Consider the following 17,935-nt stretch of genomic DNA (forward strand, 5'->3'; position numbering starts at 1 on the left):
CTGGGTCGCTGAGTATGCTGATGTAACACCGAACACGGCTTCTGTGCCCACGAAGTAGTTATTTCAGCCTTTTCCTCGTGCTCATTCGTCAGAAATAACATTTTTATCGACACTTCATCAAACTACAACCGTGGAGAAAAGAAGTTGGAACGTTTAGTAATACGCTAAGAAGATAAAGATGTGGATACGTTATGGTTAAACTTTACCATTGTCACATGCAAACATTTTTAGAGGTCCACCTCCCCCTTTCAATGTTGAACCATTCGTGGCTAAGAATTGTCTGTGCAATAGGTGGGGGAGTTCATCATTAAGAAGGAGGGGGGGGGGGATCTCAAAATGCCTTGAACTCCAATTCTTGAAGATCTTTTCGGTCCAAAGGCCTTGGTTATCATTTTTCCAAAATTGCCAATGTTTTGAATATCCGGACAAACAACGAACAATGGTTAGAGTGTAGTACTCGTCGTGCGCCAGTCACCATCTTGTTCCCAAGGAGGGTGGGGGTAGGGGTACTCCTCTATATTAGCTTGATCAGCAAGTGCGTAATTTAAGGAGAGGACGTCCCAGGTTCAAATTTCCCTCCTTTCCACTAGCGGCCTGGATTTGTGTTCGTTGGTTCAGAACTCAACTACTCCACACTTATTAAATAGCCAGTTGGTCAGCCTCGTACCAATAATGAGAATGAAAATGAATGCAATGTGTGAATTTTATATATGTTTGGGGGGGCGGTTGATATTTGTTTTATATGTACGGTCCGACAAGCTTCTAGATTTTGATTTAAGATTTGTAAATAAAGTCAGATTTGTAAATAAAAAATAAAGAGATCATGCCTTTACAACCTTTATAAGACAACCAGAAGTAAACCCCCTAAAGGGATACTCCATATTGTTGACTATACGGGGAGGTTCCGTCGAAAGGGGTACATTTTTCAGGCTGTAGTTATATAAATTAAAGGTAGGGATTTTACGAGTTGGAGTTTAAAAAAGGAAGGAAAATGTATCTTAGGTCTGAACAGGACCGTTCAAAATATCTCAAATAGAGCCACCGAACGGTCGGGGTTATATTCAAGAGAAAAATTAACAAAAAAGATTTAGTAACCTCTGTGTAGGCATGTGGAAGGGGTACCAGTATCTATCAAAAGTATACGAAAGGACTACTTTTTCTGTCAAAATGATATTGAAAGTGTAAGGGTTTGGGCCTCGAGGCGAAGCCTGCCCGTATAAAGAGTTCCCCCTCTAGATTAGATTGATGTGTTGACAGCAATGTATAATTATTGTATGTCATTCGGACTGACACAAAAAAGAGACACCCCTCCCCTAAGATTAGTTTGATATGTTTTATAACAGCTCATGATAATGGTTTTACTTTAAATTTATTGCTTTATTTTCCCTTATTATTTTCGCGACTTTGACTGACCATGAATAAATGCTTATTCATGACGCACACCTTGCACTTCCGACGTTATTTCTACAAATAAAATATACGAAGTGCTATGAAACGTGTCACAGTTCAGTCTTTCAGAAAAAAAAACTTAACTTTCCGTGCTTTTAAAAACATTATTCCTGTAGTTCCCAGGGAGACTTTTTAATGGCCCAGGAAAAAGATAGCCGAACATTTCAAAGTCACTCCTAAAAACTTCTCTCACCTTAAAAATAATATCGCGTGGAACTTGTGAATAATACGTCATAAAATCAGAGGCGGCCCTTGACGAGCGAACTGGCGGGAAAGCCACGCGGTCGTCAATTCCCGCCTTTTTCAGCATGTACGCCGCGTCATCCGCTAACGTTTCAAATTGGCCGATAAAATCGAAATTAAAAGTACATGGAGAACAGAGGTATTGGTATCTCCGCCAATGAGGATTATGAGCAAAGTGATTAGAAGAAGTCACAATGTACTTTAGAAACTCAGTAAAAGTGACGTTATTAGTTTTCGTCCCAACCGTTTCTACATCTTGAGGTCTGTAAGCTTTGATTATCGTTTGGCGGAATCTGTTGGTGTATATTCTATTCTTCCCGAAGAATTTATCTTTGTAGCCGGATAACAAACGGTGAAATGGCTCACGGACAAATAGGAACTTGAAATGCGTCGCAAGGCTTCTTGAGTTCTCGGACGTGTTATACTCGCTCATGTGTTTCCACAAACGCGGAGTGTGTACTGGCTTTTACAAATTTATCGCTGTCATTCCTTAGCCTTAACAAAATTCTCTTCATTGTAGTGCTGGCCACTTTAGGGACAGCGCAGTAAATGTATTTGTTGTCATCGTCGATGAGAAGATGTCCGAGCTGTTGTCTTTTGGGCAGTGGGTTTTGATTAACATGTTCCAGACAGTATTTTTCAAGACGTTGTTTTCTTGTCTTTTGTCTTTCTGCCACTTTTGCGAAGATATCGTCTTTGGGTAAAGCAGTGCTCGACTGTAAAAGAAAAAGTTAAAATCAGTGTTTTTGTAACCCGTTTATTCCCGTTTTCTATGGATTGGTGCCGAAAACAGCCCCTTGTGACGTCATAAGGTGTGTAAACCTCTTTGCTTGTTGCAGTTTCTTCTGTTTCCACTTTAAGCATGTAATGAACTACCGATAGGGGTAAAGAATCTTTGTGGAACACACCAATCCTAAATTGACAGGTGTGCCCTCCCGGATCTAATGATTTGAAGTTGTGTGTACAACAGAAGTTGAAAATAAGCGTAATGGGAACACCTTGTTTAGCCGTCGGGTTTTGGTGACTGCAAAGATTTGTCATTTTTCTTGTGTTCTTCAGTCTGGCCGGAAAGACCGAGGCGGAGGCCGATATTGAGAGTATAAGAGATTTATTTCGATTTATTTTATTGCTTTCTTTGCCGCGCTGTTGTCCAGCTTTTAACGTGGGAACACTTGGCCTCGACTACTAGCCAATCACAGGATTGGCTAGTAGTCGAAGCCAGTTCCCCCGGAAAAACCAAGCGCTAGACTTGTAATAAATAACTTTTATCCAGCAAACTTATACATACCGTTTTATCAACTAGGTTCTTTGCTTTAATATCTGGAGGCCTGATTACAAACGTTCCTGTACAGGTTGAATAGTCATTCAATTATTTTTTATATTTAACAATTAGACTACGAGCCCGAGTTTTCTATGAGCAAATAATCAACGAGGCGCAGCCGAGTTGACTATCGCTCATAGAAAACGAGAGCGAGTAGCCTAATTGTTTTAGTAGAAACTCTAAAGGATTGCAGTCCAAAATCTACAATATTGTGCATTTTGAAGACAAAAATCAATAAAATTTACCGCTTAAATAGCTACGCGCGCGCGACTGTTTTCTATCGGCCAAAAAAAGAATAAAAAATATTTAAACAAATATGAAATTCAAAATTGAAGGTTATCTCATATCAAACTAAGAATATACTCGGGTTATTTATATAATGACAAAAAAGAATTAAAGAACAAAAATTGTTAAACATGTTAAAAAATAAAACTAATTTAATTTATTGTTTTTACTCCTTTAAAACAATGTTCTAACTTCTTTTATTTTTTTACAGAACTCAATTCAGGCGTCTAAGTCATAATTGGCATGAGTCCTCTACTAAGGCGGGGTGTTTACGTCTCACTTAACTTGAAAAAACAAAACAAAACAAAACAACATAGATCAATCTTTTTTGCCGATGTTAACGGTAAGCGACCACTAGCATGGGGAACGTTGGAAAACAAAATGTTTTACTGAAAAAAGGGGGGAAGCTCTTTGTTCGTGATTTCTGCTTGGTTTAAGGACGATGAGTGAAAAGTTAAAGCCTCACTGTACTTATATTGACCTGTATAGCAAACAGATCATAATTTAGTCCGGCGGCTTAGCTCCTGAATTGTGCGATTTTTGATACAAGCACCAAACTTTGCAGGATTACAAGCATTCGCATACTAATCAATTCTTGATATAGTGCCAACGCCAATTCCCTATTTTCAGCAAGTAAACAGCAATGGAATTTTCAGCCGAGAGGCCCCCCTGTCCCTTCCGCACAAAGTATTTCTTCTTGTACTTTTCTTTTATTGATGATTTTTATTCATAAATACAGATATGAATGCTTTTAATTTGGCTTACAATTGTAATTGTTTACCATCTGTTTGATACCAATAATTTAATAGGAAATTATTGCATGGGAAACGTTTTCGTTCCCCGCCCTCTGCTCCCTCGCGTCTTTCGTTTTGCGCTAGCGTCCAGGTCTCTCGCAATCGGTGAACCGTTCGCTAACAGAAGAAAAATAGGAAAATATAGGGCTGTGAACAGTCTAAATTACAGCATTTCATTCTAAATTTCGTACGTGCGACTTGATATCACTACCTGGCATAATAGTATTTGTCTATAAACCAGGACAAACAAATATTTCACGAAATTTCATTGATTTTAACCCTATCCAGACCTTCACCGTGGTCAAACGTCTCAGGCAGATTTTCTTTCCATTTCGGCGTTTTTTTGTTCGTATTGAAGTGTTAGTACGAGCAAGGATAGATAAAATAGTTGCCGAGTGAAAGCATAATCCCATTACCTCAGGTAAACGAGTGTCTTAACTTTTTAAATGTTTCGCATCCGAATCAAAGGTGCTCTGACAAATGGCGCCGACAAGTAGCTACAAACACGTAGAACTTTTTTAGTAAAGCTCCAAAAAACTTAGTAAACCCTTAGGATACCGGTACGTTATGTATCGAACTTTGAACTGTGAAAATTAAAACCTTATCTTTGCAGTACTTTTCTTATTTTTTGCATATTTCTGTCGTTTGACCGCGGTGGAATCCAGACCGGGATGGGCGGAAAGTGCCCGCGGTGACTTTGAACGCTTATAACTTTTTCAAGATTCAACCAAACGCTACCAAACTTTGCGAGTTTATCTAAAATTTATCTGAAAATAATTTGGTAGGGTAAGTTGTTGTGTCAGGAACTTGACGTCACCATAGCAACGGCATTTTGACAGGCATGTTTTCGCAATTTTGTAATTTTCGTGTTTCTATTAATAAAAAATAATTTTAATGCAATTATTTTCATCCTTTTACGGTTTTTAAGCACAATTTTATTGATTTTGAGTACTTTGCAGTAAATTTGGACGGTTTTATGACGTTTTGGAAAAAATTCGAAATCCAAGATGGCGGATCCAAGATGGCGGCTGTTTTGACATTATGATGTAATTGTCACGTCATGTGACGTCATCTTCCCACGTGACGTATACCAAAAGATAGGTGTTTGGACATACTATATATTCCCTAAGTTTTATTGTGATTGCTTAAATATTCTGGAAGTTACGGAGGTCTGAAAAGATCCAAAAAAGGTCTGAATAGGGTTAATAAATTAAGGTTTCCATGGAAACCGGTGTTTTTCGGGCTTGGCACTATATCTGAAAAAATTTCTGTTGGTGACCACTTTCATTGTGCCAAGTTTCATGCTTGTATCAAAAAGTGCACAATTCAACTAAAATTTCGAGCTAAGCCGCCGGACTAATTCTCACTCTTGCCGAAGTAAACCAATTGACTCGATATTGAATGTGTGCCGCATAAAAACAAATTGCGACACGATCTTTCTAGATTTCTTCACTTATAACAAATTAAATAAAATATAATAACAGTTATTCGCCGACTTTGGTCTGTATGGTTCGAGAAAAGCTTTGCTCTCGATCTTAAACGTACTCGACACCTTGGGCAAAGTTTGTTTGGATGCGGGCCTCCCACTGGTTTTATGCACTGAGTTTTATGAGATTTGTTGCCAAGCTTACCTTTTATGGTTTTCGCCAAGCCACACTGCTCCAACAATATTCCAACGAAAACAAGCAATGTTAAACTAGCGAAAGAAGCAATGACGAGATGATTCAACTTCATGATAGCACATGGGACGACCGAAATAACGGCTGCAGAGGATACTAAGCAATTGGTGACCTTGCAAAAGACATCTGCTCACTTCCATTGTTATAGCTTGAAGTCTCATTCATTTTTACCGAATGGTAATGAAAGTTCTGTTATTGGTCTCGAATTTCCTCATTGGATCAGTCACTCCATTCTGATATCAAATCGCAGTTAATTATGCATTTATGGTAAACGTGCTGACAAAAAGGTTGTTTAAAACGCAATTGAGCACATGTCAGATAGCACATGTGCTAGCATAATTTTAAGCATAATTTAGCAAAATGAGCATTATTTTAAGCTTTTATTTCAGTTTAGCACTGTTAGCATAATCCGAGCTTTTATGCGTTGAAAACAAAAAAACCATCATAGTTCTAGAATAATTCAGTTTGTATTTTATTTCTGTATTAATTTTGGAAAATATTGAGGTCTGTGCTAAGGCCCATGGTCAAATATGGTCCTGCAGACTCCAGGTAACCCTGTGCATATCTGAGATTTTTTTGTTTTTAATTTTAATTTTTTTGGTTTTTAATTTTTATATATTTAATTTTTTTTTAACTTTTAAATTTTTTTTTAAAGTTTTTAATGCATAGTTGTCTTTATACTGAACTGAGGGCTTTGACTGAATGGCGTCTAAAACAAGTATATACAAGTAACTTTCTGACCCGGATTCAGAACCCAGAAACGGTTGATTTGGATATCATTTGTTAATCATTTGACTTTTTGATATGCGCACATGCGTATTTGCGATGCTAAAGACTGGAAGGTGGACTATATGAATGTTCATTAAACTTAAAATTGATAGAGATAAGCTACTTGTGATCTTTATTTTCCTTAAAATCTAAGTAGCATAATTTCGGTGACACTGAGCATAATTTTCAGAAAGTAGCATAATTTTGGCATAATTTCTAAAAAATATGAGCACTGCTAAAAGCATAATATGCTTTTTTTTTCGAGCACAATCTACCAAAGCCTATTCCCAGGTTCCCTCTCTTCCAGGGAACGAAGTTGATTATTTTCCAAAAATATTTCCTAAATGCGAAAGAGGATCAAGGATTATTACACTTTATTCTGGTGGTAAAACAAATTGACTTTACGAAGCCTGAGAGCACAAGCAATCAATGAGCCATTTTCGCAACTCCCATGTAGAAAGAAAAAAAAACATTCAGTGGGGCAAATGAAGTGAGATTGCTACTTCACCGCGGTCAAACGTCTGAGGCTGTTTTTAGTGGTTTTCTTATTTCGAGAGAAATCATTCATGTTAAAGTGGAAGCATCGGTAAGGATATGTAAAATAGCCGCTGAGGGTAAATATATTTTTCAGTTCCCTCAAACGGGATTCTTTACTTATAAAATGCTCCGAACCCGAACAAAATTGCTTTGACAATGGCGCCGACAGTCGGCATTTCGCCGTTTTCAAACACTTAGAACTTTTTTAGTAAAGTTCCAAACAATTTAGTAAACCAGGAGAATACTTTTTAAGTATCGAACTTTGAACAGTGGAAATAAAAACCTTATCTTTGAAGTAGTTTTCATATTTTTTACGTTTTACCGCGGTGAAGATTGCTACTTACTGATAGTAGGGAGATGCATACAGTTTCGCTTGCCATGTGATGGGATTTCATAAACATTTTAGCACGTTTCGCAGCGCGTTTTTGTTTCGCGCCACTATCACGTCGTCCGTTTTGATAAAAAAAAATTCCCTCTACGAAGCCTGAGAGCACAAGCTATCAGTGACCCATTCACGCAACTCCCATTAAAAAAGAAAACATTCAAAGAGGCAAATAACGTGAGATTGTGACTTTTACTAAAAGCAGGTATGAGATACATGCAGTTTCGCTTGCCATGTGACGTCATTTAGTAAACGTCTCAGCTCACTGAAAAACAGGAGTTTCACACTGCACGTTTTTGTTTTGCGTCACGTCATCTCGTGTCACGTCATCCTTTATTCATCTTTTTGAGGCGAGCAGAAACACGAAATGCTTAGGCACATCTTTCTCTTAAATTTCATCGGCTGCTCAAAAATAACGCTTGTAGCTTCCCGTATATAATTTACGTGCTAACAGAAAAGCACTTTAAAACACAATTCAGCGCATCCCAGACAGAAAAAAACATATTCAAAGGTTACACTTTATTTTGGTGGTGACAAAATATACGAAACCGGAGAGCATAAAGCATCAGTGACCCATTGACGCAACTCCCATGAAAAAAAAAATAAATAAATAAAAGGCAAATAAAGTGAGACCGTTACATTATTGAACGCTTACCGTGTTTACTCGAATAAGCGCCGCATTTAGGACCAAATAACTAATAAGCGCCGCCCCCGAATAACCGCCGCAGGAAATTTCGTTTCACTAAAAAACAAAACTACAAAGCAAATTTAAAAACAAACTTGGACATTTCTTTCCATCAAAAGCGATGTTATGCAGTTTTAGGTGATTGTTTACCGCTCGCCCATTTGTTTTTCGACCCAACATTCTTACAATACGTAGCTCTGTAAATGTTGTGAAGGCCACAAACTCCCATCAGCAAGAGACGAATACTGACAATCGGAAGACTATATTTTTAATTACTGTAAAAGATTAGATTCTTTGTGGCGTCCAAATTATAAATAAGCGCCGCATTTGAGGCGCGAAAAATTTAACGAGCGCTTCGAGTAAATACGGAATTTGGAAAAAACGAAGGACGCCACTTCATCAAATTATCATGAGGTTGCTCGAAGGGCCTTTGATTTTTTATTGACACGACGATTTAACGAGGATTGTAGTGATCGGGTATTATTTAGGCAGATTAAGTACAGCTACAGGCGAATTCGTTCAGCGAAACGTCATTGTTTCATGTGACAAATATAGAGGCACCGAAAAAACTGAACGAACTAATTATTATAGAGAGGTTAAGCATGACGTTTACGGCAAACGGCAAACGGCAAAAATTATCTGATTTTGCTCGCTTTTTCTTTAGCACATAAATAAAGCCAGTCGAAAAATAGGAAAAAAATCCCTTAATCACAGTAAATGCAAACAATTTCCCTAAATTGTACAAACGGCTATTAAAATCAGACACCAAACGTTCGATTTTTGCCGTTTGCCGTTTGCCGTAAACGTCATGCTTAACCTCTCTATTGTCACGTATTTACACTATCCACAGCCTCTCTATTTTTAAACGTAAAAAAGCGAGAGATCATCGATAGAAAAAATACGAAAAATAGAGGGCTGTGAACAGCCTATCACGTATTTTATTTCTTTTATAGGTTTTTTCCACATTTCTTTTCCGCTCATGTCCTGAGGAAGGTTTATATTGTAAGCTAAAATATCAGGACAACTTTTTAAGAATTTGTTCACTAGCTAGTTTTCGTCACTTATGCCGTCAGAATTGAATCAGTCTGCCGTCTATCTTTTGCATTTTTATTAATTTATTGATTCATTTCTACAAGAGATCCGGCACCACTCACTGTTTGTCGCTGTGTCTTGCAGATTTTTATTACACTTTCGATACACTTGTTGTATTTCAAACCCCTCGAGGTACTCCATATAGTGGACTATATGGGGAGGCTCCACCGAAATGGGTACATTTTTTAGTCTGTAGGGTAGGTTTTTCACGAGTTGGAGTTTAAAAGGTAGAACAGACCCACCGTACGGTCGGGTTATTGAAGAGAAAAGTTAACAAAAATGATTTACTAACCTCTGTGTAGGTATGTCAATCAAAGGAATACGAAAGGACTGACTGTTCTGTGAAAATAATATTGAAAGGGTATGGGTTTGGGTCTCGGGACGAAGCCTGCCAGTATAAAAAAAAATTAGCATCACCCCCTCCCCCTATGATTAGATTGATGTGTTTTACGACAGCTCAATGGTTTCACTTTAAATTTATTGTTGTACATTTCCCTTATTTTCGCGACTTTGACTGACCATAAATAAATGCTGATTCATCACACGCACCTGTCACTTCTGACGTTATTTCTAGAAATAAAATGTAAGAAGCTATATGAGTTGTGTCAGAGTACAGTCATTCAGGAAAATATATATATGTATATATTTTTTACAAAACACCATTCGTGAAGTTCGCAAGGAGAGTTTTTAATGGCCCTGGAAAAGGATAACCGAACATTTCAAAATCACTTCTAAAAACTTCTCCCACCTTAAAAATGATCTCGTGTGGAACTTGTGAATAATACGTCATAAAATCCGAGGCTGCGCTTGACGAGCGAACTGGCGGGAAAGCCACGCGGTCGTCAATTCCCGCCTTTTTCAGCATGTACGCGGCGTCCTCCGCTAGCGTTTCAAAATGGCCGATAAAATGGAAATTAAAAGTACATGGAAAACAGAGGTGTTCGCATTGTCGCCAATGATCGTCACGAGCAAGATAATTAGAAGAAGTTACAATAAACTTTAGAAACTCAGTGAAAGTGACATTATTAGTCTCCGTCCTTACTGTCTCCACGTCTTGAGGTCTGTAAGCCCTGACTATCATTTCACGGAATCTGTTGGTGTATAGTCTATTCTTCCCGAAGAATTTATCTTTGTAGCCTGATAACAAACGGTGAAATGGCTCACGAACAAACATGAACTTGAAATGAGTCGCAAGACGTTTTGAGTTCTCCGATGTGTTGTACTCGCTCATGTGTTTCCACAGACTCGGAGTGTGTACTGACCATCCTTTAAATTTATCGCTGTCGTTCCGTAGACTAAACAGGGTCCTCTTCATTGGTGTACTGCCCACCTTGGGAACAGCGCAGTAAATAATTTTGTTGTCATCATCGATTAGAAGTTGACCGAGCTGTTGTCTTCTGGGTAGTGGGTTTTCATTAGCGTGTTCCAGACAGTATTTTTTCAATTGTTGTTTTCTTGTTTTTTGTCTTTCTTCCGCCTTTGCGAAGATATCTTCAGTTGGTACAACAATGTTTGTCTGTAAAGGCAATAATTCTCTTAAGGTGACTGATTAGAAGTTTATTAGATAATTATACACTTTGATTTGTTTATATTAATAAAAATGTTTGTCTGCAAATCTTGGCTAAAATCAGTTTGTTCCAAATCAAAAGTTTTTGCTTTAGTTTACGCCTTTTAGAGGTTTAAAGACGATAATTCTTTAACTGGTTGAAATACTGGGTGTTTTGCTTCTGTTTTTTTTTTTTTAACTTTCAAATTACCTGAAATTTTTCCGCGCGTCGTCATGTTTGCTTTTGCAAAGCTTGATGGGGGATTATTACGTCAGTGCGTCAGTGTCGGCTAAAGGCAGCATTCCATTAGGAGCATGAATTTAGATGTATATATATATATACACTAAATCGCTTCTAAAAAGGTAAATCGTAAGCCAAACCTGCCTCTTGAAATCGCTACAAACTCCTAAAGGAAATTGAACTGAATTCTGCGAACTATTACATACCGGTTTATCAGCTGGGTTCTTTGCCTTGATATCTGGCGGCCTGATTACAAACGTTCCTGTACAGGTTGGATAATCATTTAAAGCTTTAATCTTTAGAGAGTAACGATAAATAGTGGAAACACACCAAAAACCATGTGGTCTTCTAGTAAAATAGGAATACAGTCAACTCTTTCTAAGGCGGACACCCTCTAGCCTCCCACGCAGTCGTTTTTAGGGGCGATCATGTTTCACTTCTGAAACACGATCGCCCCTAAAATATAAATAATAATAAATAAAAATTTTATTAGAATGTCAAAACCACATAGCTAGGGAAGATTCCCTTACTAAAAAAACGACTGCGTGGGAGGCTAGACACCCTCCGGACCAACTCCAGCTGTCTTTCGTAGAGAGGTGTTTTGGCTCAAACAAGTGAAATTCGGCCAGAGCCGGCCAGCCAACAATCCGCCATTCAGTGGTGTCCGTTTAAGGTTGGTTCTCATATAATCGCCCCGATAGTTTCTATCTCCTCTGTCAATATTCAAATAGTTTTCTTGCGTTCGGGACGATTATCATGAGAACATTACACAGGCGATCGCTAACGTCTGCGGCGCTTAGGGCGATCACGATCGCTTGGATCGCCCGTGTTCTATCCTTCTAGCTTCTCTTTCCCTTCTTCGCCGTAAAACTGCAATAACTGAGAAAATAGGAGGCCACGAGTTTTGCTCTTTCATTGAAGACTTCCATTGTCTTTCATCTAGGGCTGAAAAGATTGTTTTTCTTAGGGTCTTCTCACATACCAGGTGATCGGGACGATCATTATATGAGAACCCCCGATCGCTTCCAATCGCTTCTATCGCCTACGATCGCCTCAGTATTTGCAAACGATCGATGCGATAGAAACGATCGGGGCGATTATATGAGAGCCAGGCTTTAGAGAGTTTAGACTATATTTCATTTAAAACGCATATCCAAGTATAAAATGCAAGTTTACAGATATATAAAAGCTTTAACCAAATACTACTGACCTCTTACAATTAGAGTGTTTTACCTAACCCATGAAAAAGAAAGTGGGGTAGTACACGCTACTACTTCGTATTAGTACTTATTCAGTATTTCGCTATAATTAGTAATTCTTTTGTTTTTTACTCTCTGTCTTTCGTGCACCACGCACTAATACTAATAAGTAAGCACTATTATACACTAACTAGTAGATGAAAGATATTTTTAATGACAAAATAAAAATATTTTAACCCTTTCACTCCTAAACGCGCATTCAGGCGCTATTTGGAGGTGCAGTCATTGATTCACTTGTGACGTCATCAATTAGCACGTCACTGGAAATTTGTGATAAGAATCTGACAGAGCTTGGATCGACCTTTCTACAGGACTGTTCATTTTGAATATCGGTTGCATTCTGACAGAGCTAATCAAAGAAAAGCACAATCCATTCTTGGTGCAAAATCGTTGCTTAAACAGGCCAGTACACCTGTATTTGGTCAAAGTCCCCTTTTCAGTGTTTTCCAATGATAACATCAAAACTTTTTTGGCCAAAAGAAAGGATACGAAGAGTAGAAAGTAGGGAGAATAAGAAAGCAGAAAAAAAGGAAGCAAAAGGGGCAAAAAAAAATTTGGAACGGTTCAGCAAAAAAATAAAGTCCAAATTTTGGCTTATGCGCATGCACCAAAGTAAAATATTGTACGTTTTTACACAGATTCTTTATCAAAATGTTGCTGAAGTGTAAAAAAAGTGCTTCTTTAGCAAAGTTGAGGTAAATTCAAGACCATAGCACCGAAATTTCAGTTTAGCGGCTAAAAAAAAGCGTTTTGGGGGGAAAATTTGGGTGTTAAAAGGTTAAAGGAAAAATAAAAATTACTCCTTTAAAATAGTGTCCCTCAAACGTTTTGAAAGGCTTTCAGAGATGATTTAAACAGCTGGTAGTAAATTGTTCCATCTGAAAACCATCTTCTGTTTTTCTTTAAAAATTGAAAGACTATTATGGTACAAACTTTTCAAAATAAAAAGAATTTTTAAGAGATATTTCAGAAATTTCTATTGGAATCTAAAAAAAGAAAATACTCGTTCCATTCCTTTCTCTCTACCAGTTCCAGACCCTGCACCTATCTTGATTGAAATGCGCGGCCACTTAGTTGCTCGATTCTAGGCGCTCCGAGTAATTTTTTGTGAATGCGGTAATCTCCTGCTGGGTTTTCTTCGTCGCAATTGTAAGCATCATAAACCTATCTGTTCCCCCACAGGTGCAGTTAGTGACCACTAAGAACTGGAAACCAAAATATTTTAGTGAAAAAAGAAGCATAGTCCTTCACTCTATTTCTGCTCAGTTTGAAAACAATTTATTTTGAACTGAAAACACGAGAGCACTTCGTGTTGGGGTTAGTCTGTTTTGAGTTTCAGATAGAAATTATAAACTAAAAAAATATTTTTATTAATAATGTTTAATTCAAATAAATAGTCCCCGTCCCATTTAACCTCCTCTATCTCCTTCATAAACGTCTTAAAGAGGGGCTTAAAAAACATCCAAAAATTCTTTAAAAAATTCACTGTACAATGCCAAAGACATGATAAAAGAATAGTGCTAAACTGTATGAAAACATATCGTTGAGGTATAACGCCACCTTATCAAAGCTATTGTCTCTACTAATGAAAACTATTGCAGTATTTGCTTATGAATAAATGATTATGGCCCATTTCCCGGGAAGCCGAGAGATTTTGTGATAGTGTACAATAAGTAATTAGCACTTCGGTTAAGGCAAAGAATGGACTTTATTGTGCAAATTTTCTTGTATTTTCCAATTGGGGGTTTCATCCGCGTTGTTTTGTTAATTTCATTGCCTGAAAATCAAGTTATACCTCGGGTTTCACTGATGTACAAGAGCTGCTGTAATCTTAGACTACACTATAAACAAATTATTCAAATCTTTACTGTTTAAACAACCCCCGTGAAGTTTATACAGAAAACCCAACAGGGTGCTATACATCGAGTGCGAAGATCATAAAATCTTCTTATAAAGATCTTAAAATAAAGATCTTAAAATTTTATTGTCAAGATCATAAAATCGTCTAGAAAACAATTGTTTCGAAATATCGTATAATGGTTTTAATGTATGTGATATGTTTGTAAAATGTGTTACCGTGAGCCTACCTGTTATGGTTTTTGCCGCCAAGGGAAGCTCCAACAATATTCCAACGAGGACAAGCAATGTTAGAGCAGCCAAAGAAACAATCACGAAACCACTGTTTTTCCATTTCATAATCACGTAACACTTGGCACCCTGAAAAAGACGTCTGCTTCTGAGAACTACTGTGTATGTGCTTTTAAAATTGGAGTTTTGATTCATTATTTATTATTGACAGTACGATTCATAAAGGATTGTACCAACTGATGGAACATTGTTTACATTTGGATCAGCAGGTGCGTTCTTTCATCTGCCAAGATTCCCAGCACCCTGCATGTGTGGGTTTTTGGAGGTAGAGCTGATCAGAGCCCAGTTAATTCGAACTTCATGGATAGACGCTAAAATTTGGTCGCATGAGCGGGGTGGGTTTTACGAGGGTCTGAATGGGGGTTCCTCATGTCGGTACTCAGGCCCCGTCTACACTGACCCGGGTAAATTTGAAAACGGAGAAATTTGAAAAGCCCCGCGTTTTCGGTGACCGTAAACGCCGTTTCAGTGTGGACGGTTGGCCTAACCTGGGAAAAAAAGATGCGTTTTCAAATTTACCCGGGTCAGTGTGGACGGGGCGTCAGTTTAAATTTTATTACTTTGTCGGTTGTCACTTATATTTTTCGCCCTTTTTCGCTAGTCGGGTATGAATTGGAGGTTCCTCAAGTCGGTGGTCAGTTAAAATTAAATTACTTTGTCGGTTGTGAGTTATATTTTTTGCTCTTTGTCGCTAGTCAGTTAACCCCCATTCAGACCCTCTTTTATGGTCCTATTGAGTTGTTTTCACAAGTCCAAATGGTTGTTTTTATTAGAGATGTTTCGCATAAGCCCACTTCATATGCTAATGATCCGCTATTAGTGGATTTAGCAGAAATACCCTGGAGACTACCCTATCCTTTGTTTAAAGGACGTGAACAGAACTTTGTTGGGCAGATTGTTAAATTGTCGTTTAAAAAAAAACAACCTAGCAGTTGAAAACCTATGGCGTCATCCTAGGTGGTCCTAGGTGGTTTCGGCCAGTCGTTGTACAAGTCGTTGCAGAGGCACGTTGTGCTATTCAGACTCTATTTAAACCGAGTTAACCGTGACTCCAGTGGGAATATGACAAAGAATTCGGAAATATAGATGAGTTTGTGTGAGGTAACACGAAACATGGATGAGCGCATACATACACAGTTCGCAAGAATTTTTTTATCAAAGACTGCGAGTCGTGGCCGAGCCGTTAGTTGTTGTTAACGTTGTTGTTGTTGCTTTTCTTTTTCGCCCGTCGCATTTTTGCGCAAAATGGGGCGCTTTCAACAACGGCTTGTGCATGTTCCTTTGCAATCAAAACTGGTCTCCTGGGGAATTATACTAATTTTAAATCCACTAATAGTAGATGATTAGCATATGGCGTGGTCTTATGCGAAACATCTCTAAACGTCAACAAATTTCTTAACTCTAAACTGTTAATTCTACAAAGCCTGTTCTAGACATATAAAACCTTTGCGCTAATTTTGGTATCGATTTAATGCGTCATTTCGGAGATAAAGCATTTTGAAATTTGTAATGTCCGGATGCCCGGAAGGGTGTCACAACGAACGGATATTTTTTTTCAATTTTGAGACGGGAATAATAATTTAGAAGTGTAATCTCAGTAAAGTTAAAGCTTTTCAGAACACAGAGTGAAAGCGAACGATGTTGATGGTAGAATCTTCTTACTTACTGTACAGTTTTATAGCCGCCATACTTTTCCCCAAGGAGGAGTCCGCACCATTTCGTTGCCAGTTTCTAAAACCTCAGACCGACGGGGTGATTCTCAATACCAGTACGTTGTAATTTGCATTCCATTCCGAAAAGTTGTCGCGCATACGATTCAAATTTGACAGTTTTGATGGGCTGAGGAAAAGCAGACCGTTGCTAAATCATTTGCATGCAATTACCGCCTCGGCTTCCTCTATTGGGACTTCTACGTCACACCGTGGTATTTAAAGGCTGGTTCTCATATGATCGCCCGGATCGTCTCTGTCGCTTCTGTCGTTTGCAAAGTCTGATTTGATTGGAGCAGGCAAACTTTTTGAAGCGACAGAAGCGACAGAGACGATCGGGACGATCATATGAGAACCAGGCTTAATCCTTGTCGCCTCTCGCGCTGGTCACTCGACACAGCCAGTTTTTTCACGCTCATATTTTAACTGACCATTTCCGAGTTACCCCAATGAGTTTCAACTACAGCTACATTTTCATGTAAATCGAACTCATTTTCATTTAATTGAATGGTTTTGCACCGACGTAGACTCGTTTAGAAACAGAGGCAAAGGGTAACTTGGAAATAACCTATTTTTCTAGCATTTTGTTTGTAAATAGCTTCTTTTTCTTCTTTTCATCATTCTAATTAAAGCAGTTGTTTTTTAAAACCCGCTGTAGATACAAAATTTAAATAATAAAGGAAAAGCGAATTGAATTCCATGACTAGCTGATATACGTAGAATGACGAAATCGTGCAAATGTGCTATTCCAGCAGAATAAGCAACAAAATCAGCCGTGATTAATTTGAGAATGCCCAAAATAAATAACAAAAAAGTGAAATATAGGAACACTGTTTATAACAAATGTGAAGGAAAGAAAATGCAATAATTGTAAATCCGAAAGTGACAATAATGATCTGTAATGGATCGATACTCGTAAAAAGCGCTCGTGCAACTTATAGCTTTTTAGGTAATACAATTTCTAGAACAGAACTAAAAAGGCCTTACAATATCAGAACTGAAGGGTTACGCACCCCATTCAACGGCATAACTCACTTAAAACTTGCAAGACGCAGACGCTTTCCTTGGAAAGGAAATTGAAATCTAAATATAAACCTCTCTTGCTGCCACGAAAATGCACACAGCCCGAGGGAAAACATAAACTCCTAGCAACTCACTTGGTAGCTGGTGAGGCGAAATCTGAGGCGAAATTTCTGGATACCACCAGGACGGGACTGGACTCTGATGACAGGCCAAGAAATCTCTAAAACAGGACTGTACTCCGAATGCAGTTTAATCGCTCCCTGTCTTCAATCGTGCGCGCGGGCTAAGTTTAACTCGGTCCGTGTCCGGTTGTTTGATTATTACAGCAACTGAATAAAAAGTTTAAACTACAAATGGATTTAAAAAAATACGACATAGTTATACGCTCCGTCAGGCTCCCAGCAACTAACCCTGGTCTTTTTTTCCACTTCGCTATTTTTCGCGTTGCCTTAGACTAGCCGAAAACCTAGAGGAACAGTCTACAGCCGAGCACTTTTGCTAATACTCAAAAGTTCTAGAATGCTAGTATTAAAATGACAATTTATATTTAACACCTGACTTGAAATCAATTAAGGCTGATTCAGCGAGCAGGTGAACAAACAAATCAGGAATCGATTTTTTTTTTCGTTTTTTGTTTTTTTTTTTTTTTTTTTTTTTTTGGGAATCCGCCCCTTTTTCTTTTAATTTTTTTTTTTTTAACGAATTAAAATATAGCAAGTGTTTAATCTATTCAACTTCGAGGAGGTAAACAAATTAAACATACTCAAGATTACA

General features: G+C 38.0%; 1 protein-coding gene and 1 pseudogene across 5 annotated transcripts; both read right to left on the reverse strand.

Moving 5' to 3' along the window:
* Window positions 1–1,398: 1,398 nt before the first annotated feature.
* On the reverse strand, window positions 1,399–5,870 carry LOC144650509 (carbohydrate sulfotransferase 13-like; annotated as a pseudogene). The gene is made up of 3 exons (XR_013570129.1): window positions 5,724–5,870; window positions 2,981–3,036; window positions 1,399–2,408 (listed from the first exon to the last, which is right to left on the reverse strand). The product of XR_013570129.1 is annotated as a carbohydrate sulfotransferase 13-like (transcript).
* Window positions 5,871–9,596: 3,726 nt separating this feature from the next.
* On the reverse strand, window positions 9,597–17,601 carry LOC144629006 (carbohydrate sulfotransferase 11-like). Of its 4 annotated transcripts, none has more exons than XM_078487170.1 (4): window positions 17,296–17,601; window positions 14,369–14,498; window positions 11,229–11,284; window positions 9,597–10,751 (listed from the first exon to the last, which is right to left on the reverse strand). In XM_078487170.1, exons 2-4 carry the CDS (start codon window positions 14,475–14,477, stop codon window positions 9,885–9,887), a joined length of 1,032 nt encoding a protein of 343 aa, XP_078343296.1. In that variant the 5' UTR covers window positions 14,478–14,498; window positions 17,296–17,601; the 3' UTR covers window positions 9,597–9,884. The 4 variants fall into 4 exon arrangements, with proteins under 4 accessions (XP_078343296.1, XP_078343286.1, XP_078343304.1 ...); XM_078487160.1 differs by lacking the exon at window positions 17,296–17,601 and adding an exon at window positions 17,152–17,280; XM_078487178.1 differs by lacking the exon at window positions 17,296–17,601 and adding an exon at window positions 16,096–16,671.
* Window positions 17,602–17,935: the final 334 nt, after the last annotated feature.

The sequence above is a fragment of the Oculina patagonica genome, chromosome 1 (assembly GCF_052425735.1).
Source record: "Oculina patagonica isolate OP01 chromosome 1, crgOcupat, whole genome shotgun sequence".
NCBI classification, from domain to species: Eukaryota; Metazoa; Cnidaria; class Anthozoa; order Scleractinia; family Oculinidae; genus Oculina; species Oculina patagonica.

Bases quoted from the DNA above. Each gene is read 5' to 3' on its own strand.
- LOC144629006 (XM_078487153.1), bottom strand. From the start codon at position 14,564: ATGAATCAAAACTCCAATTTTAAAAGCACATACACAGTAGTTCTCAGA. The intron at 11,285-14,368 runs GTAGGCTCACGG...CAACCTGTACAG, and splicing joins GGCGGCAAAAACCATAACAG to GAACGTTTGTAATCAGGCCG. The intron at 10,752-11,228 runs GTATGTAATAGT...TTGCCTTTACAG, and splicing joins AGAACCCAGCTGATAAACCG to ACAAACATTGTTGTACCAAC.